Genomic DNA, 26,083 nt, shown 5'->3' with positions numbered 1-26,083 from the left:
TGAGGAATATATAGGAAATACTTGTATTTTCTACCTGTGAAGAATCTTTTCCATCCTAACCAGGCATCTTCTCATAACCATTTATTCTTATAGTCTTTTCTCTAACTGACTGGGAGAGATATCCAGTTTACTTCAAGACATTTGTGAGAACTTCTGGATGTACTTTTCTATTCTTGAGAGCTTCCATCACTTAACAGACTGTCACAGTTCGGGTAAGTGTAGAAATTATAGTTTCAGTCCTTTAACCTAGAGGTTTAAATTCGGTTTGTCATCAGGCTCACCCAAGCCTATGAAATACTGTTTACTTATATGAGTCACGTTGCATATTTTCTAGGGATTGATTATAAAAATTAGCAATGAAATCAACTTCATCTGTCCTTAGTGTAGTTATGAATATGATTCTTGCATGACTTACTCTTCTAGTGACCTTTTAAAATCTAGAAAGTCATATGGATGTTCCAACCAAGCAAACATTGACCTATGTTTTTGTAATAGGTAGATTATTTGAGACACAGTTAAAGTTAAAATGTAATGATGGTTGATAATTTATTGAATGCTGCAAAAAGTGTGCCAGGTACTGAAAATTTTAGATAGTTTTAGCAGATATTGTCAAAATAGTTTTCTAAATACTTAGACCAGTTTACCTTCTTGCCAATAAAGTTTAAGAATTCTTGCTGGGGATGTAGCTCAGTGGCAGTGTGCCTGCCTGGCAAGCTCAAGGTCCTGAGTTTCAATCCCCAGTACTCCCAAAAGTAGAATTCTTGTTGCATCTTGCCAAAGTGGTTATGGTTAGAATAATTTTGTTTTAATTTTAGCCATTCTAGTGAGTGTATAATTGTCTCTTATTGTGGGTTGGGTATATATTTCCCTGATATCTTTTCATGTGCTTACTGTCCAGTTGGATCTCCCCTTTCATGAAATACCTGTGCAAATATTTTGGTCATTTTCCTAATGAGTTTTCTCACATTGATTTGTAGGAATTCTTTATATATTCTGGACATGAGTTCTTTGGCAATTTCATGTATTGCAAATATCTTCTCCCAAGCAGTGGCTTGCTTTTTAACTCTCTTAATGGTGTTATTTTGATGAAAAGGCGTTTATCAATTTATCAGTCTTTTCTTTCATGATTAGTGCTTTCTGTGTGTTGTTTGAAATGTTTTTGCCTTCCCTAAGGTTGTGAAAATAATCTCTTATCTTCTGGAAAGTTGATTGTTTTGACTTTTCACATTTAGGCCTATAATCTTTCTGGGCTTATTTTTGTAAGATGTTAGGTAGAATCAAAGACCTTCCCCGTGTGGATAACAGTTAATGTAGCATAATTTGTTGAAAAGTCCACCTTTCCCTGTACACTGCAATGCATTTTTGTTATCATATGACCACGTGGGCAATAAACCAAGATATCTGGTAATCTAAATTTGTTCTTCAACTTTGTTCTTGAAACTATTTTTCCGTGGCCGAATAGTTTCATATAAGATTTGATGCTTTTCCTTCTTTCTTTCCTTTGTCTTCCTAAGCCCATCTTACCTCTTGGCTCCAGAGCCCACAGATGTATCATTTCCTTGTTTCCATGACTATTTTAGACTTTAGGCCAGAAATCCTTAAGAAGCATAGCTTCTCTTCTGGTATAAGATTTATAGTGAATCACTTTTACTTACTATGTGCTCTGCTTCCCTGGCTGTGAATCTTGTGCAAAGCTCAAGTCCATTGCTAATTGTTGGTGCCCTGACTCCTTTATTTCACACTTACTATACCACAATTCCCAAACCTCAAACTCTGATCTACCTGATTTATAACCCTGAAGATGTGCTTTGACTTGCATTTTTAAATACTGTTTTGTCCTCTGGTCTTCTTATAAGGATGTGATTTCTTATGGACACATCTCCAAAGAACAAAAGGTCTGCCCAGATTCTCCATCTCCTTGTATTACTTCTAGCATGTTCCGTTAACTCCCCAATCATGAGATCCTCATATGAACTATTTGCATTTACTGTGGCTTACAAGAGCCCTGGCTGCCAAGACAGTAGCCGCATTTTCATTCTCTCCTGATAGGTCCTGGAATAACCAGGCATAAAAATAGCAAATTGAAGCCAGCCATGGCAGTGCATGCTGGTAATCCAAGCTACTTGGCATACTGAGGCAGTTGGATTGCAAATTCAAGCCCAGCCTGGGCAACTTGGTGAGAACTTGTCTCAAAATTAAAAATAAAAAGGACTAGGGTTGTATGGTAGCTCAGTGGCAAAGTGTTTCTGGGTTGATCCTTGGTACAAGAAAAAAAAAAAGGAAATTGAACACAACCCCTTACACATATGTGTACTTGTGCTCCTTTGTTCAGGTTATAAAGAAATTGGATGACTGATTGGTATACCTTGTGTGGAGTAGGTAGTGCAGCAGAAAGGATGAAGTAAACAATGAGCTTGCTGTGTGCCAGGCACAGTATGATAGTAGGGCTCATCCATCCTGTCGTGGTTTTTTTTTTTCCTCTGTTAAGTAGAAGCAGTTATTTAAAACCCATATTTTCTGGGGGGTTTTAAAAAAAGTATTATCTAAGTTAAACTTAACTTGTAAGTTCTTCCATTAACATAAGAGTTTGTTTTTTTTTAATTGAAGTAGAGTTGGCCTAGATGCAAGAATTTTCTACAAAGTTTTGAGCCACCTCCACATTGGATAGTTAGCTGAAACTTTATAAGGAGTCACATTCTCTTAGGTTTCTGAATGGTAAGTTGGGCTAAAGCCAAGGCCTGCAAGAGGAATATGCAGCTGCTCAGGTTTGTCCTATCATCTGGAAGGATGATAGAACTTTCTCACCTAGAAGAAGAAAGAGTAGTACCTTGCCAAGGTGGGAGGAAAAGAGAAACTTCTTGTGCTGTTTCCTTGGTTACAAATTTCCTGATTCAGATCTTTGTATTTGCATTGACAACTGATTTTTAAATATGCCTTGAACTAATAAATTATTCCAATTTTTTCAAACAAGAAAAGGTTTTGGAAAAAGCAGTAAACCATTGATTATGGTAGGTGCTGGGAATGTAGCTTAGTGGTAGAGTGCTGGGCTAAAGTGGTACTGGGTTTGATTTGTAGCACTGTAAAAAAAATGAAAAAAAGGATTGTTAGCAAAAAAGACATCTCAGATGGTTCTTTAAAAATAAGATATTATAAGCTGGGCTTAGCAGCTCATACCTGTTATCCCAGCTAACTTGGGAAGCTGGGGCAGGAGGATTGAAAGTTCAAGACCAGCCTATCTCAAAATAAAAAAGGATGGGGACGTAGCTCAGTGCTCCCTGGGTTCAGTCTCCAGTACTGCAAATAAATAAATGAGTGAGTGATATTATGGGAGTGTAAAATGATACCACCACTCTGGAAAATCAAAAGTTTGGCAGCTTTTTAGAGAACTAAGCATGTACTTTATAAGCAATCGCACTCTTGCACATTTATCCCAGAGAAATGGCAGTTTACATTTATACAGAAACCTGTATCTGAATGTCCTCAGTATCTTTATTATATATAGTAGTTATAATAGTAAAATGCTGGAAACAGATGCCCTTTACCAGGTAAATAGGTGAACAACCTAGTACATCTGAGTGATGGAACTCTACTCAACAGTAAAAGGGGCTGACTTATTGATACACGTAACAACCAGGACAGATTTCAAGGGTGTTATACTAAGTGAAAAAAGTCAACATCAGAGGGTTACCTACTGTATGATTATGTAACAAGTGACAAAACTGGATATAGAGAACAGATTAGTGGTTGCCAATAGACAAGAATGGAGGGTGGGGAGGGGCAGTTCTGTATGATGATGATGGTGCAATAGGAGATAAAATTAAACAGAACTGCACACTACCACAAATAAATACATATTATTTTTTAACTGATAAAAACTGAATAAGATCTGTTAACAGTAATGTTTATTAACACTGCCAGTTTCTCATTTTACTATTGTACTAGAGCTACATAAGGTATCACCTTTACTGGGGTCTGGCTTGAGAGGTGCACAGAACTCACAACTTTCTTTTATTCTGTTAGTATTTCAAAATAAAAAGCTTTTGAAATAAGATATGTTATATATCTATGCTCATTTATTTACAATAGCTAAAAGGTGGAAGCAACCCAAGTGTCTTGTTGACAAATGGATAAAAAAATTGTAGGATATGCATACATTGTGGTATTATTTAATTTTAAAAAGGAATGAAATTCTGAGATGTGCTATATACAGTATGATACACTCTGAAGACTTTATGCTAAGTGAAATAAGCCTGGAGACTAATTGTTTAATAGATACAGGAGAGATTTTGATATTTTAGAAAGTAAAACAGTGTGTTTCTAGAGATAGTGACAGTGCACAACAAGATAATTGCACTTAATGCCACTGAACTATATACTTCAGATGGCTAAAATGGTAAATTTTATGTGTATGTATGTAGCCACTTTTTTTTGTTTGTTTGTTTGTTTTTTGGTACTGGGGATGGAACTCGGGTCCTTGTGCTTGCACAGCAGGCCGCAAAACCACTGAGCTAAATCCCCAGCCCTGTAGCCATTTTTTTTTTTAAAAAAAAGAAACACATTGTTTTTAAATTTGTGTATTTAAATAGAGACATATATGGGGCCCGGGATTTAGCTCAATGGTTCCATCGCCTGTGAGGGAGGGAGGGAGGGAAAGGGAGACATAATTCCCTGAATACTTTTAAATTTTTTTAATTTTTGTTTTGAAACAATCACAAACTTACAAAAGATTGCAAGTTAAGTGCTACCAACTTTTTTTTCCTGGAATAATTTGAGACTATGTTGCCAACCTGATGCCCCCATCACTCCCAAATATTTTGTTGTTTCCTACAACCAAGGGCATTCTCTTATATAACTACAGTACTATTATCAAAAGCAAGAAATTAACATTGCTGCTATCTAATCCTGGCCTTCAGGTTTTATAATCATCCTAATCCTAATAATGAACTTTACAGAAAGAATCCAGTTGAAAATCCAAGTGTTACATTAATTTGTTGTCTCTCAATATGAAATAGTTCTTCAGAATTGCCTTGACTTTCATGTCCTTGATACAGTGTATGTTTTGGGAGTGGTACTGGGCATTGAGCCCAGGGCTTTTCACACTGAGTGACATCTCCAGTCTTTTGTTTGTTTGTTTTTTATTTTGGGACAGGGTCTTGCTAAATCCCTGAATACCCCTAGGATAGAAAAGGAGTTCAGTTACTGAACCTTCAAAAAGGAAAAAAAGTTAATCCTAAAAACCAGGAATTTGTAATCCTTCTCCCTCAGCCTCTTAGAGTGCTGGGATTACAGGCATAATCTTGACCACCTGGATACTTTAAATATTACAATATTACAGGCTAGTTAGTTCATAAGTATCTCTCAATTTGGGCTTCTTTCTTGGTGGAAACAAATCTATTTTGACAAGAATATTCCAGAAATATTTCTGTATTCTCATTGCTTCTTGTCAGGTGGTGCATGAGTTCAGTGTTCTCATTACTGATGGTGATCATGTTGATCACTTGAAGTTATCTTTTTTCTCTTTGCAATTAAGTATATTGTAGGAGGCACTTTGAAACTATGCAGATATCCTATTCATCTACTTTTCAGTATGCTCACTTGCATGTTTACATCTGTGAGGACTAAGATTATTTTATTCAGTAGGTTACAATTCTTTATTTTAATGCTCAAATTGTCCCTGATTTGGTTAGAAGGATTCCCTTCAATCTGGCTTTTGTGTCCTTTTGACCTGTCTCCATCATTGTGAATGCTTTTAGAAAAAGGAATGAATCATTAATGGTTGTATAATATGATATTGTGGGAATGTTGTATGATTTGCATAGGTAGTCTCCTTGGAGCATTGTTTTAGATTTAAAAAAAAAAATTGCCTTGTAACTATTTGTACTCCCACCAGAGTATGTGTATACAAGGTTTCCTTTCCCCATACTCTATAACAATGCCAGAGTGTTTTAAAAGAATAGGAACTTCATAATTAAGGGAAAACTGCTAGAGATCAAATTACCCTGGACACTAAGCATTAGAAAAGCTCACCAGGACAATTAGACAAGGGAAGAGAAAAAAACAACTTACGAGTATCTTACATTTTTTCCTTTTTAAAGCAGCAGCAGAGTATCTCAGGGCTAAAGCAATTTTATTTTTACAGTACTGGTTTCATAAAGACAATTTAAGTAGATGCATTACAGTGGAGTCTTTTACTTTTTCCTGACTTGTACATTTCTTTCAAATAATTTTTGGTGACTGGACCGTTTTTTCCACTAAGAAGCTGTATGAACTTTGGGAAAGTTACCAGTTTGCCTCATTTTCTTAAACTCTAAATCTCATTATGTGATTTCTAAGTACCTTCATTCTAAAGCTGGAATATAGAAAACTTTAGTCTGAGAATTGGAAGAAAATAATTTTTTTTTCTAGCTTGCAAAACTTGTATTTTGTAGCAGACATTTTCCTCATATATCTAACTTGGCAACTGTGAATTATAAGATGTATCAATTCGTTATTTATAAGCTAGTCCTATTCTAGATCTTTGGTTATTTGTCCTTCCTTTTGCTGTTAAATCTGTCTTGTGACCTTACCACAGAGGAACAAAGTAACCCTGACAGGTTGCATTTAAGAATTAAATAAATATAGAAAATCCATCATAAATTAATGAGCATGGGGAAGTTTATTTAACAAATGGGTTATGATTATTTCTTAACTGTTTAGGAAAAAAATCACTTAGATCCTTGTTTTACATTGTATACCAAAATAAGTTCTGGATAATATATTAAAAATAAGTGTTTAAAATTATAAAAGAGGAAAATAAAAGTGTTTATTAAATGTTAAGCATATATGAGAGCAGGTAATATTTAAAAAATTACAAATGAAAAGACTAATTGATTTGACTCCATAAAAATTATCTTAGGGAAACAGTTGGGCAGTTTTTTTAGAAAGTAGAGCATACTGAATGACTCAGCAGTCACACTCCTAAGATATCTTAAGAGAAATTAAAACTTATGGTCACATAACAGTGTATATGTGAATGTTCATAGCAGCTTTATTTGTAAACAGGAAAATACTGAAAACAACCCAAATGTCTTATATAGAGTGAATGGGTACACACATTGCTGGTATATTGATATAACAGTACTACTTAGCGATAAAGAAGATTGAACTATTTGAACTATTGACACATGGAGCAACATGGATGGCTCTCAGAGGCATGAGGCTGAATGAACAAAGCCAGCTTCAATGGGCTACATATTATATGACTCCATTTATAAAACATTCTTTAGCAAAATTATAATGATGCAAAATAAATCAGTGATTGCCAAGAGTCAGAATTTAGGAAAAAGTGTAATTATTTAGGGGCAAAGTGAGGAAGTTCCTTTGTGTTGGTGGAACAGTTCTTTTATCAGTTGTAGTGATGATTAATCTACACATTTGATAAAATTTTATAAACCTACACACAGACACTCCCCCCAAAAGTGAAATCTAAACAACTGCATCTGAGTTAATACTGTACTGATGCGCATTTTCTGGTTTGACCATGTACACGTGGTCCCAGATCATGATGATTCTGCTTAGAATTTTTCAGTCTTAGGATGGTCTAAAAGCAGTATGTGTTCAGTCAAAACTGTACTTGGAATTCAAATTTTAGTCTTTTTTCAGTTTAACAATATGCAATAGGTAGGATACTTAGTCATGAACAGCAGCAAGCCACAATAGGGATAAACTGCCACTACTACTCTACAGTGTGCTGTATTGCTAAACTATAATGTTCTGTATCTAAAATGATAGTTTCAATTTATGATGGGTTTATGCAATCCCAGTGTAAGTCAAAGAACATCTGTATTGTGGTAGTTTACTATATCACCATTGGGAGAAGCTGGGTGGAATATACATGAGAACTCTATTTTTGCAATTTCTTGTGAGCTTTAAACTTCTTCAAAAGTTTAGTTATTAAAAAGTTAACTTGTGTCAGAAATAAACATTGAAAAAGTGAAGAAAATATTGTAGCAATTTAATTAAAATTAACATTTTCATTTTTTTTGTATATGAATAACTCATACAAACATATAAGGAAAGCACTGAGTTGCCAGTGCTTTTTAAAGAAAATTCAACAGAATAAGCAAGTACCTGAGAGAAAAATTTTTAAGTGTACATTCAAAGTTTTTTGGAATTCCCAAATTTCATTAATATATTACCATTGCCTCTGGCAACATCTGGTTAAAGAAAAAAAAATAATGCTGTGTAAAATCTCACCTAAGAGAAAAATAGTTTAAAAGATACAAAAGAGGGAGTATGAATTTGAACTGTTTTTACTTAGCTTTGAATTTTGAAAGACCTTGTATATAATGTCTTCTCAAAAAAATGTTTTTTTATAGGTATAAATTAATTATTTGAAAGCAACTGAAAAATGGAGCCAGACATAATTCGAATGTACTCTTCATCCCCACCACCACTAGATAATGGAGCAGAGGATGATGACGATGACGAATTTGGGGAATTTGGTGGATTTTCAGAAGTTAGCCCTTCTGGCATAGGGTTCGTCGACTTTGATGCACCAGATTTTACTCATTCCAAGGAAGAGTTTATACCTTCAAATCATTTTATGCCAATTCATGATTTCTCAGAAAATGTAGATAGCCTTACAAGCTTTAAGTCCATGAAAAATGGTAATGATAAGGAAATCACTGCTGAACTTTCTACTCCTGTGAAAGGACAGTCTGATGTTTTACTTTCAACCACCAGCAAAGAAATAATTTCATCTAAAACTTTAGATACTTCCATTGATGGCATGGAAAGTCCAGGAGATTTAAATAAAGTAGTAGAGCAGAAACAGAATCTTGGAACACCTGAAAGTTTTTCTTTAGGAGATTTTAGAACTGATACTAACATAGTTCATCAAAACAAACAGTTAGAGAACTGCAATGGTGAAAAGCCTCCTTGTCCAGAGGTTCTAACAAATGGGTTTACAGGGTTGGGAACTGTAAATCCACATGGAACAGATGATCTGGACAGTGTAGCTGATTCAGAGGAACAGAAACCTCTTAGCACTCCTAGCACTGAGTATAATTTAGACTCTGCGCCTAGCCCTGCTGAAGGATTTGCAGATTTTGCTACATTTTCCAAAAAGGAAAGAATACAACTAGAAGAAATAAGCTGTGCAGTTTTAAATGATAGAGGTACACTAACTGTTCAGGAAAACAACAAAATTAACAGAGTTGATGAAGTGAATTCTATAAAAGGAGTGTCTTTGGATAGAAGCTTTGATGATAAAGGAGATACTGATGGAGAGGATACTTGTGTTTCAGAAATAAGCATAGTGTCTAACAGAGGTTTCAGTGTTGAAAAAGAAGGCCTTCCAACACTGCAATCAAAGTCATGGAGTTTGGTAGACTCAGCTGATGATTCAGAAGCCATTAGAGAACAGTGTAGAACTAAGGAAGAACTTGATTTATTTTCTGCTAAATGTGCTGACCTATGCATGGATTTTATTAAAACTTCTGATGCTGATGAAATTGATTCTTCCGAAGAAGAAAAAAAGTTTACTAACTCCCAAACCCTAAGCACTGATCCCACAGAAGAAAATGTTTTGGGTGATTTTGTAAGTGTAAAAAATGGTGAAAGCAGTCATGAGTTTGTAACTTGCAGTGATACCAATGAGGATGATTTTGGTGATTTTGGCACAGCCAGTGGCACCACTCCACCCCTCATTACTGGTACTCAAGATTCAATGAGTGATACCACTTTTGAAGAGTCTTTAGAGCACTTTCCACATTTCAGTGAACCAGGTGATGACTTTGGAGAATTTGGGGATACAAATGCTACTTCTTGCCAAGAGGAAATGGTATTTAGTGAGTCAGACCTAAAACATACTTCTGATAGTTTATCAGAGGAATGTCAGATGGCAAGAAAGTCAAGTGAAGCTGGCACAGAACCTGTTTCAAAACTGAAAAATGGGCAAGACAGTGAGTTTGGAGATTTTGATTCTGTGCCAAATATTCAAGATGATTGCAATGCTTTTCAAGACTCTGATGATTTTGCGGACTTCAGTTCAGCTGGTCCTAGCCAAGTTGTAGATTGGAATGCTTTTGAGGATGAACAAAAAGATGATTGTTCTTGGGCTGCTTTTGGAGACCAACAGGCTACTGAAGCTCATCATCGAAAGGAAGTCTGCCAGTCACATAGGACAGATGAAAATATTGAGACTCTGGGAACCCCCAAGATGCGCAGTGCCCCTTTGGCAACTTCCAGAAGAACAGTTGCTAGTGGTCATTTACAGGAATCAGCCACTTCAGTTCAGGTACTTACTGATTTTCTTTATTTTGTGTGATATATTAATTATTATGGAGATTTCTAATTCGTATTTTTAAGAAGTATTTTCAAGTGACTATCTGTTAAAGGAGTCTATGATATATGAGGCTTGCCTGATTTGTAGATTAGGTGCATTTTTCACATCCCTTTAAGAAATGATAGATTGTCCTGTGTGAAAGCTTGGTAAGATTTTTTTTATGCCAATGAGTTCCTTCAGTAGTGACAGAAATTCATCGAATTGGAGTTTTAGTGAATGTAATTAGCATTTATATAAAAAATTATTAATAGCTAATTCTAGTAAATCTATGTTTTTACTTTTATAGTGATTTTAAAAGAAAGTTAAACTGAGATTTAGAGGTTGTTTTTTTTTTAAGCTTCAGGTTAAAAAAAAAAGCCTGTTAATTTTGTCTATCAAAGATCTGGCTGGTTGTAGTGGCACATCCCTGTAACCTTAGCACTTTGGGAGGCTGAGACAGGAAGATCTCAAGTTCAAGCCCAGCCTGAGAGACTCTGCCTCAAAAATTAAAAGGGGCTGGCATAAGGCTCAGTGGGAAGGCCCTGGATTCAATCACCAGTACTGGGAGGGAGGGGGAAAGATCTGGAAAACTGAAGGTAATTTTGTTTCTAGAGAGCAAGCAGAATTTGCAGCCTCATCTTGTGCTGAAGCCTATATTGAATTAAAGGATAGAAAAAAAAAGTAAATTCAGACCTCATCATTGGGGGAAGGGGTGCTGGGCCTTTGCCCTGAGCTACATCCTCAGCCCTTTTTTGGGGCGGGGGGGGGGGGTGAGGTCTCACTAAATTGCCCAGGCTAGGCTTGAACTTGTGATCCTCCTGCCTCAGCCCCCGAGAGTGCTGGGATTACAGGCATATACCATCATGCCCGAACCTCATAATTTAACAGCTACAAAAAGACCTTATGGTGTGAGGTAAATTACGGGAGAATTTTTTTTACCTTTTAGCCCCTTTGTATTATCCTTTTCTAGTTTATATTCTTTCAGTAAAGATTCATTGACATTTATTTTGACCTAAAATAGCCCCTCAAGGTATAGCTTGATATCTAGGTGATTCCCAAGTCCTGGGGTTGTACATAGTGCTAAATTTTACCTTTCCACAGTCCTGTAAGGATAAAAAGGGACACTCCCTTAAGAATCACCACTTTATACTGTTGATTGATATGTGTAACAACTAGTTCACAGGCTTATTTTAAAGATACTACAGTTTACAGACTTTATTTCTCCAGTTATCGTTTGCTAAGAAACCCATTTTCAGTTGGAGGTATTTCCAAAATTGGTGTTAGTTGAAATGGTTCTATACCATTGTTTTAATACCTTTGGCACATTAAGGTATTGGAGAAATTACAGTATTACCAGTTGATGTGCACAGCTAATCATTTTCAATTGGTTTTGGTTGTGTGAATAGTTTGCTAATTCAGTGGGCTAATGTGTATATTACCTATTGAGTAATTTATCATTGAGACAGAACCTTGAACTGAACTAATTATAATGCAAAATGAAGACTCTTGGTTTTGACCTGACCTTTTCCCTATTTAGTTTCATTTCAATGGAGTAAAGGGTGACACTGGTATTGAATGATCTTTAATTTGTAGCCTTAGAACTTTTAACATTATCAGATAATGAATTTTTTAAAGTAGACTGCTTCAATTAGGGATTTCTGGCATCATGCAAGCTGATTGAAGTTATATATAATTTGATATCTGGACATTGAAGATAAAACAACACATAAACTTCATGGAGCTCAGCTGATTGAGTTAAACAACATGGGGAACAATTCTTTGTTTTGTGAAATCAGACAAATGGTACAGTTCTAATTTCAGATTTCTTCTGCTTTTCACTATTTTTGGTGTGAAGCAGCTGGGCTTAGGGCACACGCCTGTAACATTGTCCAGGTTCTGTTTTTTAGGACTTTTTTTTTTTTTTTTTTGGTCTGCCAAAGAGATATCTTAAAAATTCAATAAATATATCTTTATTGGGTTTATGAACTAATTTATTACTTACATGGGGGAATTCAAACAAGAAATTTTTCAAACTTATAAAAATGTTTTTAGTCAGATTAACTCTTAGCTGTGGGCAAAGTAAACCTTAGAGGGCTCAATCCCTGGTGTAAAAGCTATACATGAATGTTATCGATAAAAAGATATTTTTCTCAATTTAGTGAATGATTTTTTTTCTAAGAACCTAGAGTTCAATATATTTCATTCTCTTGTTAATATTCTTTAAAATGGTAGACAAGTAGTAGTGTCTCTGTTGTACAAATGAGAAAGAGGTCAGAACTCTTCTTCACTGTTTGGGCTAAAATTTAAAATAAAGCCAAAATGCCCCATGTGGAGGCACACATCTGTAATCCCAGCACTTGGGAGGCTGAGGCAGGAGGATCACTGCAAGTTCAAGGCCAGCCTGAACTACATAGTGAGACTGTCTCAAAAAAAGAAAGAAAGAAAGGAAGGAAGAATACAAAGCCAAAATAACAACAAAAGCCTCTTTACATTCAAAGAAGCAACCCCAAAGGCCATTATGTGTGTTACTTTAACAGTTTTCTATTTTTTTAACCTTCTAATGTTTCAGAAAGGAATCTTAATTAAAATAACAAAAATGCCTTTTTCTTAATGTATAGTAAAATAGATAAGCATTGCATTTAAAATTTTGTAAAATTTTAAAGTACTGCTGTGGATGTTACTTGAGAATTTAGGTATTGATAGTCTCTTTATATTAAAAATTCCCCTGGGCTGGGGATTTAGCTCAGTGGTTCAGCCACCTGCCTTGCAACCGCAAGGTCCTGAGTTTGATCCCTGGTACCAAAAATAACTTCCCCTATAGAAAAGGAGTCATTTTTATTAGTCATGTAAGTGATAATACTACTGAAAAAATATCATTAGTTGAAGATTTATTTTAAGAGCCTTAAAAATTCAGAGTATTACAAAAAAGAAAAAGAAGAAAATCACCAGTACTTCGTTTTAGCTTGTGCTGTTTTCAGATTGTTACTGAGCTTTTACCAGAAAGTCTGCATTTTCAAACTAAAGGTAACCAATTCTACATTATTATCTTCATTTATTTAATCATCTACCTAAGATTTGCACAGATTCTTCCTTCTATTCGTGAACATTTGAACATATGACTAAAAACAGAAATGAGCAACAAAATGAAGGATTTAAGATTTAAGATTTTGGCCTTATGAAACTTTGCTTACTTTAAGTAACATGTTATTTTGCTGTTTTTCCCTCAGAAAAATTGACATTTTGGACATTACTTCAAAATAGAACTATTTTATTAGATTTATTCAGATACTATCCAGAAGCAAATCATCTTTCTAGGGCATGGTGAATATTACAATTAGCCACTCTTTTTATAGCTTGAAATTGGGGATTGATAAGTATACAAGTGTAGATTACGCTTGATATCTTACTTAATATTTCATAGTGGTGAGGCATAAGGTATCCTCTGACATGGAAGATTAAATTACTCAGTGGATTTTATTTTTCTTTTAGACTTCCACCTGAGTGCAAGACCTAATGTTATCAGTATTAAAGCTAGACATTAATCAACTTCTGTTCCTAAGCGAGAAAGAAAAACCAACTAGAAAGATGTTGAAGCAATTTAGAGAATTAACTTAAGTATATTTTAAAGGAGATACACATTGAGTCACATAAAAATCAGAAATTGGGATTCTCGGTGCTGGTTTTACATAACCCTCTGGAAAGTTGAATTAAATTTGTAGTATACTAAATATGTTTAAACTCTGACATAGTGATTTGTAAAATAGAGGTGTATTAGTTAGAATTTTGGATGGAAAAAGAACCAATAGGATGTGTATGTATCCCTATAGATAGGAATATGTTGGAGATTAAGAAGTCCCCTAATATTCAACATGCTTAGAGACCCAAAGGGGGACAGTGTACATTCCAAAAGCCTGCAGCCTTGAGATCCAAGAAGAGCCAGTTTTTCATTTTGAGCTGGTAGGCCGGAAAAGACTGATGTCTCAATTCAGGAAGTCAGACAAGAGAAGTTCTCTTTTACTCAGCCTTTTTGTTCTATTCCAGGTCTTCAACTAACTGAGTATTGTCCAGCTGCTTTAGTCAGTCTGCCAATTTAAATGTTAATCTTACCCAGAAGCACGTCTCATGTTTGACCAAAGGTCTGGGCATCCCTGGCCTACTCAAATGGATGCGTGAAATTAACCATCTTAAGAGAGAACACAGAATGTTCTTATATAGCTTTCGGTATTTCTGGAAGACTTGTAACTGGTTTATGACTAAGACAGTACCATTTGAGAAGCTGTACATTAGAAAGTGTGGCTTAAAGGTCCTGAGTTTGATCCCTGACACCGAAAAAAAAAAAAAATGTGGCTTACTTACATCAGTAGATAAAATGGCTGTTTATATATCCTAAGGCCTTCTTCCCCTACCCCCAGACATAGAGATACAACAACTGAGAATAAGTAAAGGTTAATTCATACATAATGCTTTGCCCCTTTCATGAATTGAACTATACCATTGGATATTTAACCATTTTTGCTTTCCAAGAAACCTAATCTGGTTTAAAAAAACAAAAGTATAATTATAGAGACATTCAAAGTAATGAAGGATCCTGATAGGAAATACATATATGAGAAATAAGAAAAGAAAATAACAGAGAAAAGCTATAAAAGCTAGTGTACCTTTGGAGATGTGGTATAGCTAAGGTCACATTATGACTTTCATGAGCCCCTTCCCCAAAAGATGTTTAGAATTATATTTTATCAGTTGGTATAAAGATGAATATATTCATATTAGATATGAAAATATTTTATGGGCCCCCTAAATGTATTTTGGGCCCTAAGCTCTGTGCTTACTGTGTAAGTTGGTCCTGAGCATTCAGTACAGTGATTAAAAATAAAGGTCTTAGTCATGCTGCTAGAAAGTGTTAACTGTTACCAAATAACCTCAGAAATTGTGAAAAAATGGTCTTCAGAGGTGCAGGAAATGGCATTGTTAACTGTATTGTTTGGTTAACAGAAGGAATAAGAGGCAAATCAGAATTTGTATAGAAATACCTCTAGTTCTGGCTCTTGGCAATATATTTATCTTTCAAGCTATTTTGAGAGCAAAAGCTCTTGCTTTGGGCTAGTTCCCATTCTCAGAATGATTTTAACAGGTAGGAATGCTTCTGAGTACAAGTGCATTTCCTTCTGTGCAAGTAGCAGACCTCCTCTACTCAGTCGTGGCATTGGGCATTAATAGAGAAAAAAGTAAAGGAAATCTGGCACCAGTCTTGAAGAGCATTTGATTTTCACCCTGTATTTATCAGAACCCTTGTTCTTAAAATGTTTAGTGGTCAGATGTGCTGCTGTTTGGCAGAATTTGGTACCTGAGGTCCAGGGATTTAGCTCAGCAGCGCCACACCTGCCTGGCAAGCACAAGGTCCTGAATTGAATCCCCAGTACCAGAAAAAAAAAAAGAATTTGGTATATGTGTGAATGGAATGACATGGCTGAGTCACATAAAGTACTATTTAACCAACTAGTCACCAGTTTGTTTTTTCCATATTCCAGGGGAACTGGAGACTGTTATTCTTCTTTGTACTTTGGAGTTAAAGGCATATAAAATTCAAGTAATTTGTGTAAATAATATTATATCTAGTTTGCCATTTAGTATTATATCCTCAGCTAAATATTTAAAATGTAATGTGTATGTGCACTTACTTGTTACCATCAAATTCATTTAGAGTACCTCACCAACTTTTTATTAAAAATTTACAAATAACTGTTGAAAATTATGGATTGTAGTTAGTGTTAGATGAAATTGTTTGCTTTTTTAAAGTATCGTCAAAACCTCTGCAGTTAACAGGAGATGCCTTATCTAATGGCTAGAAATGTTTGAGAAACCAAAAAAATTGGGAAAAGCATGATTTGGTAAAAAGAATGTAGGCTTCAGAATCAGACTTTGGATCAAATGTACGTTGTCAAGGATAGAATGGTACATAGAAAGCATTCGGCTATTGTTATGAACATGTTATAATTATATAAATATGCCCTACCTATATATAAGAAGGATATAGATGGCTTACAACAAGATATACTTTCATAAGTAAAATAGTTAAGACCTCAGCATTAAAGTGAAGTGCTTTTTCTTCCTATTCTTATGCTTCTAATGTCTGCTTATAAACATTAGAATACATCCAGGTTTAACATTTTATACTTTATTGACTCTAGTTTTGATGTGATTTGACATAGTTAATATTCTTATACCAACTGTGTGCAGGAACCTGAGTACTAGAGATTTAAGAATAAGACATAGTCCATGCCCTCAAAGACTCTAATTTTTCAGAAATTGAATTTAGAACTGCTTTGATAACAACATATAATGTAGAGAAAAGCACCTACTCTGAAAACTGTATTCCTGAGTTCATATTCGGCCTCCCCCATTTAATATTTATTTGATCACAGGCAAATTAATTTACTCTCTGTGCTCCATTTTTCTTATCTAGAAAATGGGAATAATATTCTTACCTCCTTCATATGGATCTATACTTGATCTTAGCCAAAAGGCCAAGAAGCGATCATATGGATCTTATGAGTCATAAACAGGTTAATATTTGTATTTAGAATAATGTCTTGTACATGTAAGCTGTGTCTTGGTATTAAACAGAAACTATAATGCTTCCATCTCAGGCTTTTGTAGTTTGAGGATGTTCAGAGAACATCTTTTACTCTTTTGTTAAATTTAGTCCCTCACTTTCCTGAACTGTGTTATACTAATATTGGCTCTACATATGCTACCTTACTGCGTAAGGAAACTAGAACTCAGCCATCTGACTTACCACTAATTATAAATAATATATTTTTGAAATTTTATATCTAATGCAAGTCCACATGTTCTGGATTATATTAGAGTCTCTGTCCAATGCAGTATTTGTCTGAGCTATAGAGTTTTTTTAAAATGGGTGGTGCCCCATTGAATCAAAAGCAGGAGCAAATTTCTCATTATAGCCGGGTATGTTTCTTTGTAGACCATCATGAATTTATGTAAGCAGGGTAATAGAAACAAAGTTCCTTATTACTTATAGACATTGGAATATATCCACATTTCATATTTTACTGTATTAACTCCATTTTTGATGTGATACTATATTTTATGTTCAGAATGACAGATTTTTGTTTTTGTTTTTTAGTGTCTGATTACAAGCTCTTTCAGAATTTTTGGGGGTTTTGGGGTTTTTTGCAAGGGAAAGGGGTTTTTATTCTTTCTTAGTTTTTGTTTAAGTTTTCTTTTTTGGTACCAGGGATTGAACTCAGGTCCTTGCGCTTGCAAGGTAGGCGGTGGAACCACTGAGCTGAATCCCCAGCCCCCAGGAATATTTGTTTCTTGAAAGAAACCTGTCTGATCAGAAGAGAAACTATGACCACTTTGTGGTAGCTTAATTTCTTTTCTTCTGAGCATGATAGTAGTATTCTTGCACCTTTTCTACTTAGCAAATTATTTAGACTGTGTTCCGTCACCTTTTTGATCTTTTAACTTTATTGTGCTTTGAGGAAGCAAAGACTTAAATACAGCTACTACATGCTTCATACACTTTGTTTCATAATGCAATCAAGACTTAACATACAAAAGCCATTAAGCCACCAGCAGTATCCAAAGTTTAAAATCTACAAGGAATAGCAGTAACAGGTTCTCTTTAAATAAGAAGGTCTTAAAAAGGAATACTTGATGGGCAGGGGATCTAGCTCTGTGGTGCCGCCGCCTGCCTCACAAGTGCAAGGTCCCAAGTTCGATTCCCAGTACCAAAAAAAAAATGCATACTTGAAAACCAGTGCTTTCCTCATTTACTCAACAGAAAGCTCTTGGGGAGAACACACAGAATACTTTGATTTGATTTCTTGTTAAATCCTAATATGATAGGAATTGATAGATTGAGAAAGTATTTTCATTATGATTTAGAATGCTAAATAGGGGTAAGAAAAATATACTCAGTGAGCTTCAACTGTCATAATTCTCCAGCAGGCCACTGTTGTATGTATCACCTGTATAACAACTGTAGTAGTAATAAAAGTTGCCACCTCTGACATGCACTGGGTGTCAGGTTTTTAATTTATCCTCTGTCCTGTGAGATAGACGCTGATAGCTCTAGATTGTAAATGCAGAAGTTGAGTCTGATCCCCTGGTTCCCCACCCTTCTATTAAAGTAATGTAATTATATCAGCCATTTACTTAATGTAATTAACTGCTAATGAAAGAAATGTGATATTTATTGTCATGAACAACATAGTAGAAATTATATTTACAGGATGACTTTACCATCGAATTGGTCTCATAGATAGCTGGAAATTGATATACTTTTAAAAGTAAAGTGCAGAACAGATTTAATTTAATCAAAATCTTCTTTCATTTTCTTAGCTGCTATCTTACTGAATTGAGGACTTTCCTTGTGGTAGGTGATACTGTTAGTAAATTCTGGTTATTTCATATTTATTTATTGCTCTGCCTCAGAGGTTAGCAAAGTATGGTCCAAGCGACAAATCTGTCCTGCTGCCAGTTTTTGTAAATAAAATTTCACTGGAGCACACTCACACTTAACTTGTTTACAAATGAACTGCAAAGCCTGAAATATTTACCACCTGGCTTTCTGTTGAAAAGATTGCCAACCTCTGCTCTACCTCATTCAACAAAAGACTTGAAGCTTTTGAGTTTTATATCTAATCCTAAAGATATATGAAACTTTCTTTTAAAATTTTCATGTAAGTGTAGCGTGGTGGCATACACCTGTAATTCCAGGTAATCAGGGTCAAAGTTCAAGGGCAGCTTGGGCAATTTAGACCTATCTCAATAAAAAGGGGTGGGGATGTAGCTCAGTGGTACAATGCTTGTCTGGCATGTACAAGGCCCTGGGTTTGATCCTGCAGTATACAAAACACACACATACATGCACACACACACACAATTTTTTCCCATATATTTATATCCTTTATGAGAAAAGGTTTGAAGAATAAAAAATTGAGGTGATTAGGTTAATGTACTCTTTCTTTTCCTTCATTACATTCCACTCACTTGAGAATTTGTTTACTGCTATACCTAAGACCTAGTAGTTATGTGTAATATTGCTGATTGAATGTTTTAGGATCATTTCTTTCTTTTGGTGATAAACATTTTTTTCCGATCCTTTTTAAAGGATAACAAAGAGGATACAAGAAAGATTTCATTTACAGAAAAATAAAATTTGGTCCAATGTGAGCTTTTGTTTACCTTTGCTGCCCAGAAGGAACAAACACTCATCAGGTTTCCAATTAGGTAGTTATACGATCCCTTTCAAAGTAATGTCTGTGCATCCCCTCTGTTGAAGCGAGGAGGTGCCAGGTCCCCTTGACACACTCAGGTTTCACAAGCCTTGGGATCTCGAGTCTACCCTTTACTTTAGGGTTCATAATTGAGAGTGAAAACCTTTTCCCATCACACACATGAATATAATGAAGATGTTAGAGTAACTTTTATAGAGTTAACTGAAGAGTACCCTGAGACTAATTATGCAGTGTTGAATTTTTTGCTGTAGTATAGCTTCTGAAAGAAATTTTGGTTTGGAAAATATATTTATGAAAATGTTTCCTTTTGTTTTTTTCTATTTCTTGGTTGCTGCCTATACTACATAACAAATCAAGCATTAACTTGTTTTTGTTACTTGGCAGGAAGTATTACAATGATGTGGCATTTTTCTTGTACACTAGGTACCAATTCAGTAGTACATTTAATCTTGCAAAAGGCTTCAACTTATTAACAGTTTGTATTCCTATTTGATGTTTAGTGAATTGAGCTGAATTTGAAAATATCTTACATTATTAAAATACAGTTTGGAAAATAGGAATAAATATTTAGATTGCATATGTATAATCCTGGTGACACCAAAACAGTGATCTAAATATGAAAATTTGAATTAATAAAAATATTTTTAAATGCCAATGGATTTGTCTGTTGGTAGTGGAAATACTCTAGAGAATATGCAGCTTTACTTGGAGGGAAGGTAGTTTTTATTCAAAAGCATGTATACAGGGCCGAGGATTTAGCTCAGTGGTTCTGCCGCCTGCCTCGCAAGTGCAAGGTCTCGAGTTTGATCCCTGGTACCAAAAAAAAAAGCATGTATACATATACAAGAAAGAAAAGTAGAGAGAAATGGAGTTTTTAGAAGATAAAATGCAGATCATCAAAATGATAAATGAGCCCTTGAGCTTATCAGTAAAAGTTGAGACATTCTTCTCTACTTTGATTTGTAGTATTGGCGACAGAGATATTTCAAAAAGGTTTTCACAATTTAAGTGTTTATATTCAAGAAAAAGGTTCTGATCAGCCACAAAAGCATAATTTTTATAAGAATCTAATCTCATTGCTCTTAAATCTAGAATATGGGAGTGATGGAAAGAATATGAATGCTCTCTAGTGTTTTGGTTTGGCTTTGGGCAGATTATTCAGATTGTGAGATTAGCTTCTCACTATACAATAGAGTAATAATTTTTTCTTTATAGAATTTTGTAATGGATTAAGATAATGTATATAAAATACCAGTAACAGTGTCTAGCGTGTAGCTATATTTGTTACCTACTATATTATCATTATGATCATTTAAGATAATCATTTAGAGTAATGTTCTGTGTAGTTATGTTCCTTTCACTTAGTGTTTTCTACGTGAGTGGTGGTTTCCCTCACTCTTACAGTAGTGGACAAAGTGTGTGCATGAATGTGTATGTATGTGTGTGTGGTAATGATAAAACTGTGACTTTATTAAAATTGGATTAATGAAAATAAACTTGGGGGGGTATTTTGATCCAGACAGCTTTACTAAACCGCCTGGAGCAAATTTTTGAAGGATGTTTTCCTTCCATATCTGTCCCTGATGCTGAAGAGGAAGTTACTTCCCTGAAGCACTTGCTGGAGACAAGCACCTTGCCAATAAAAACAAGAGAGGCCTTAGCTGAAAGTGGGTAAGTAGTAGACTTTTTTTATATAGCATGTGGTCTTGTAATTTTAGCTGTTATAAGATTATCTTACAACTTAATGTTTAAGACCTTAATGGCCTTAAAATTTCAGTATATATTGAAATTTAATCATGTGCTAACATATTGAAAATACTCCTCTACTTTTGAGCTATTTTGATATAAATCAATATTCTAATCAGTGTTATATATTCATTTAACTTCCTAGTATGATCAATGAGAATTTAGATTTTACCTGTATTATTCTGCCTTCATCTTCCCAATATACTTAAATTGACATTTTTGATTAATTTTCTTTTTTGTATTTTGAATATTATAATCATGTAAATTTTGTTCAGTGAACTTTGTAGACTTTGAGCAGCCCTATTCTGAAAATGTAAAATTTGAAAGCCAAAAATTTTTGAACCTTAATGTGCAATACTCAAAAAGTTCTCAATTTTGCTTGGACACAGTGACATATTCCATTTGTCCCAGTACTCAGGAGGATCATATGAGCCCAGAAGTTTGAGGCTAGCCTGGGCATCACACACTCACACACACACACACACACACACACACCCCTACCCACCTACCCACCTACCCCTTCAGTCTCAAAAATATTTTTTTCCCCAATTTTAAAGCAGTTCAGCCAGGGATTTAGCTCAATGGCACCATGCCTGTCTCCCAAGCACAGGGTCCTGAGTTCGATCCCCAGTACTGAAAAAAAAAAATTTCATATTAGGGATGCTGAATTGCTAAAGTCACTGCAAATATTCCAAACACGTGTTTCCTTATCACAGTTTTTACTTGTGATCAAGCCTATCGGATTATCTGTCATTTTTGAGGGGGGGGTTTGTCCCCCTTCTATAGTCTTCCTATCTAGAATGGTTTCAGTCTAGGCCTCTTACATATGTGTTTTCTTGAGATTTCTCTTTGGTCAGATCCCATTTTGGTGGAGCACATCTTCTAATAACCTCCTGAGGGAAAAATATATGAGAAATAAAAACATTTTATTTTATTCTACTCTCACATTAAGCTTACAGTTTAAGATCTTTGTTGTTAATGTTCTAAAATTTTACGTGAAGTATCTTGATGTATTGGTTTTTCTACCCATTGCATTGATGACTACTGGGTAGGACCTTTTTTTTTTTTTGTACCGGGGATCGAACTCGGGTCCTTGCGCTTGTGCAGCAGGCAGCAAAACCACTGAGCTAAATCCCTGGCCCCAAGGACCATTCTTTTATATTGTACCTTGACAGTTATTCTTCCATGATCTCTGTCTTCTCTTTCTGGAACTTCTGTATTTATTGAATGCTAGAGGGTCTAGACTGGTTTTCTGATTTTAATTTCAGTTATTCTTGAGCCATTCTTTTGCATTTTATCACTCTCCACCTCTGGAAGCATCCTTTCCTTCTGCTAGTATCTCCTTGCATTCATCTCAGTCAGTTACTACTCCTTCATCCTTCTTTGTGACCTCAGTGTCAAAGGGGTTTAGGTATCCCTTGATTTCACTGAAGATTGAGATTGTGTTTCTGTTTCTTGGTTTTTGTTTTGCGATGATTTCTGAGGAAAGAGGACAAAAAACAAGTTTGGTTTTCTACCTTAAAACTGTTTAAAATGTGTGATTTTTTTTTTTTTTTAATGTGAGTTCATACTCTTGGACCCAATTATCTTTCTCTGAGAGAGTTTTTTTGGCAGGGGGGAGACAAGGTCTTGCTGTGTAATTCAGGCTGACCTTGAACTTACTATGTAGCCCAGGCTATTCTCAAACTCAGCAGTCCTCCTGAGTGCTAGGACTACAGGCGTGTGTCACCATGCTCAGCCTCCAGGAGATTCTTCCTTAAAAAATAATACAGTCATATAACAACACATACTATAAAATATACATAGTTGCAATCATACTAATAATAGCCAAATAGTAAAAACTAATTTACTGGGAACTGTAGTGTTGCAGCTAAATAAATGATGGTGCATCAAATTAATAGAACATTACACAGCCATTGAAAAAGTCACAGTAGTGCCAGGGATTTAGCTCAGTGGTTCTGCCACCTGCCTCGCAAGTGCAAGGTCCTGAACTTGATCCCCGGTACCAAAAAAAAAAGTCACAGTAGCCTGTGACTTAACTCTTACTCATGGGGGATATGTTCCAAAACCCTGTGGATGCCTGAAACTTCAGATTGTATTAAACCCCTTATAAATACTGTTGTTTCCTATACAATCATACCTATCACAGAGTTTAATTTATATATTAGGCTCAGTAAGAGATTTAAAACAGTAACTGATGATAAAATATATAAACTAATATATTTTAATAAAATTTGTATGAGTATTTCTTTCAAAATATCTTCATTGTATGGTATTTGCCTTTCTTCTGTGATAATGTGAGATGATACAATGACTATGTTGCTAAAATGAAGTAAGGTGAATCCTCAGAACAGCACTCAACTTAAAAGTTAGGAATTATTTATTTCCTGAACCTTTTAATATTTTCAGACCATAGCTGACCATAGGTAACTGAAACCACAGAAAGTGAAAGCACAGATAAAGGGCAACTACTTTACATACGTAAGTTAGGACATGCTTAAAATCTAAAAAAAGGAATAGAAAATTGTATAAAATGCTAAAATTGCAATTGTATGTTTGTGGATGAAGACTCCGAGAAAACACAAATCATAGCTATTTTAAGATGGCAGAATGCTGAGTAATTTCTTCCTTTGAAGTTTTTTTTCTTGCATAATATAAAAGGAATAGTACAGTTCATATTGTTTCTTTTTTTTTTTTTTTTGGTACCGGGGATTGAACTCAGGACCTTGCGCTTTCAAGGCAGGCGCTGGAACCACTGAGCTAAATCCCTGGCCCCATATTGTTTCTTAAGAGTTTAACTTAGGTACTTTTTAAATGCCTAAATGTTGGCTCTTGATTTCATTCAGATAACAGTAGTTCACTTATGTTAGACACAAGTTCATTTGAATTATACAGTATGTCAGAATCATATTAAAAGTGGTAAAAGCTCTCAGGTAACCTATTGTTGGTGTCTTCATCGTGGCCTTTGCAGGGAACTGCTGGATGTGTGGACTGAACTACAGGATATCCATGATGCACATGGCTTGAGATACCAGTGGGGTGGCTCCCATAGCAACAAGAAGCTTTTGTGTTCCTTAGGAATAGACACTCGAAACATTGTGAGTTTTTTAGTACTTTGAAAAATCCTTTACTCAACTTAGGGATGTTTTAAAAAATTTTTATACTTCTGTTCAAGCTCTGATAAGCTAGTTCTTCAGAAAAATATTAATTAGTTTAAATGTTCCTTTATTTTGAATATGGTGATTTTTAAATAACAGTCTGTTTAAATGTTTCTCTAAGCAGTATTTCTTATTTTTAGAAGAAATTGTTTTACTGTTTTCCCTTAACTGTAAAATGAATTGGACTAGGAGATTTAAAAATATATAACCTTATGAGAAATTTAGCAGTTTATTTGATTCGTCGTTTACCATGTATGTAATAAAGCATTGTAAACATATTTTGGAGACTTTCACTATATGACAGACCATCTTCTAAATTCTCAATATATATTCTTTCTCTCTCACATGTTTGTAGCTCTTCACGGGCAATAAAAAGCAGCCTGTTATAGTGCCCATGTATGCAGCAGGATTGGTAAGTACAGAAATGTCTCTGCATGTATTTATCATTACTGCATTTTCTCTGTAAAATCATCATATACAGTAAGACATAGAAGTGTATGTTAAGAGGCATTTCATGTTGGAATCTTAAGGGTGTGTAGATGTATGTGTCATTCTTTTTGATTTTATAAATCTCTTTATCTCAGGACATTTTTCTATTCCATTCATTATAGATACTGTTTCATTTTAGGTTAAAAATTATTTTTATCTTGGTAATATAAGTGCTAACAAATCTTTGTAAAACGCACCTTTGAAGGACTTTGTTTCTTCTGTAAATTTGTTTTTAAAATGAAGCTGAAATACCTGAAGGCTTAAAGATTTTTGTTTTAATCCAGTTGTTATTAATGTTAAATAATCCAGTATTGAGGCTACAGGTGTACATAAAACCTTCAAAATACCAATTCATAGTAAATGGAAATGAGCCGGCACGATACATAATTCTTTCTTAGTTTTTCCATTAATATGTTTAAATGTTTTAAACTTTGCTTTTTCAGGTATGCTAGGTAGTCCAGAAACACTGAGGCATTTTCATTCTGTTCTTTGTCAAGACTCAATCACATTTTAAAGTTTGATTTTTGTGTTTTTTGGTGTGTCATTAATTGGTGAATAAAAATACCTGTCAAACTAAAAATATTATGTTATTATAATCAATCAGTTAGAATGAAAGAAAAAAATAAGGAACTCTTGGCATTGAATTTAAAATTTACCACTCTAAGTACATGTAAAAGTGCATTTGGTATGGAACTTAACCTCTCTTTTATGTACAAACCTTTGCCATGAATAAACACTTAATTATTGGTATGGAGTTGGAACATTTTCAGTTTGTTTCAGTTTTGCAATTTTGTGGAACTTTCTGTCCTTGAGTTCTCTTGTCAATTTCTGCTCCTTTGTAAATGGTTACCTTGCATTTCTAAAACATCTTAATGATCCCTGTATTCTCTTCTGTTGTAGGACCAGACAACCCAGAACTTTTCTTTAACTTTTTGATTATTTGGATTTTTTTTTTTCCTCAATAAGTAGCACTCCAGAGATGGTTAGTGTTATATTGTCCTGATGTAAATAGTAATGTCATTCAGGGTGCTGGGGGCAGTGACATACTTATGCCTCAGCACTTTCGTAGGTTCTTTGAGATTTATGAGAATTTAGAGGCTGAAGCTTACACT

The 26,083-nt window shown here is 34.8% G+C and overlaps 1 protein-coding gene and 1 long non-coding RNA gene across 41 annotated transcripts in view; one reads left to right on the top strand and one right to left on the bottom strand.

Moving 5' to 3' along the window:
• The window catches only part of Aftph (aftiphilin), a 63,237-nt gene that overhangs the window by 15,159 nt on the left and 21,995 nt on the right, over positions 1-26,083 (top strand). For 17 of the 40 annotated variants that reach the window (XR_002396747.2, XR_002396748.2, XM_021262537.2 and 14 more), the window contains 5 exons: positions 94-212; positions 8,439-10,279; positions 21,098-21,249; positions 24,296-24,422; positions 24,838-24,894. Coding sequence is in view for 37 of the 40 variants with exons in the window: in XM_021262537.2 (XP_021118196.1) it covers positions 158-212; positions 8,439-10,279; positions 21,098-21,249; positions 24,296-24,422; positions 24,838-24,894 (2,232 nt within the window). In the remaining 3 variants the exon portion in view is untranslated. Of the gene's footprint in view, positions 1-93; positions 213-8,357; positions 10,280-21,097; positions 21,250-24,295; positions 24,423-24,837; positions 24,895-26,083 lie in introns of all 40 variants that reach the window. The other 23 variants (XM_087216307.1, XM_087216304.1, XM_087216309.1 and 20 more) reach the window with 3 other exon arrangements.
• LOC147826921 (uncharacterized) lies at positions 22,696-24,336 on the bottom strand. Its single transcript, XR_015453074.1, has 3 exons — positions 24,263-24,336; positions 22,976-23,079; positions 22,696-22,803 (listed from the first exon to the last, which is right to left on the bottom strand). It is a non-coding gene; the product is annotated as an uncharacterized LOC147826921 (long non-coding RNA).

Source organism: Heterocephalus glaber, unplaced genomic scaffold (assembly GCF_053883595.1).
Source record: "Heterocephalus glaber isolate CG9 unplaced genomic scaffold, H.glaber_assembly_v1.0 deba00001457, whole genome shotgun sequence".
Taxonomy (NCBI): Eukaryota; Metazoa; Chordata; class Mammalia; order Rodentia; family Bathyergidae; genus Heterocephalus; species Heterocephalus glaber.
Note: the sequence above shows the minus strand (reverse complement) of the source record. Positions and strands in the feature narration are given on the sequence as shown.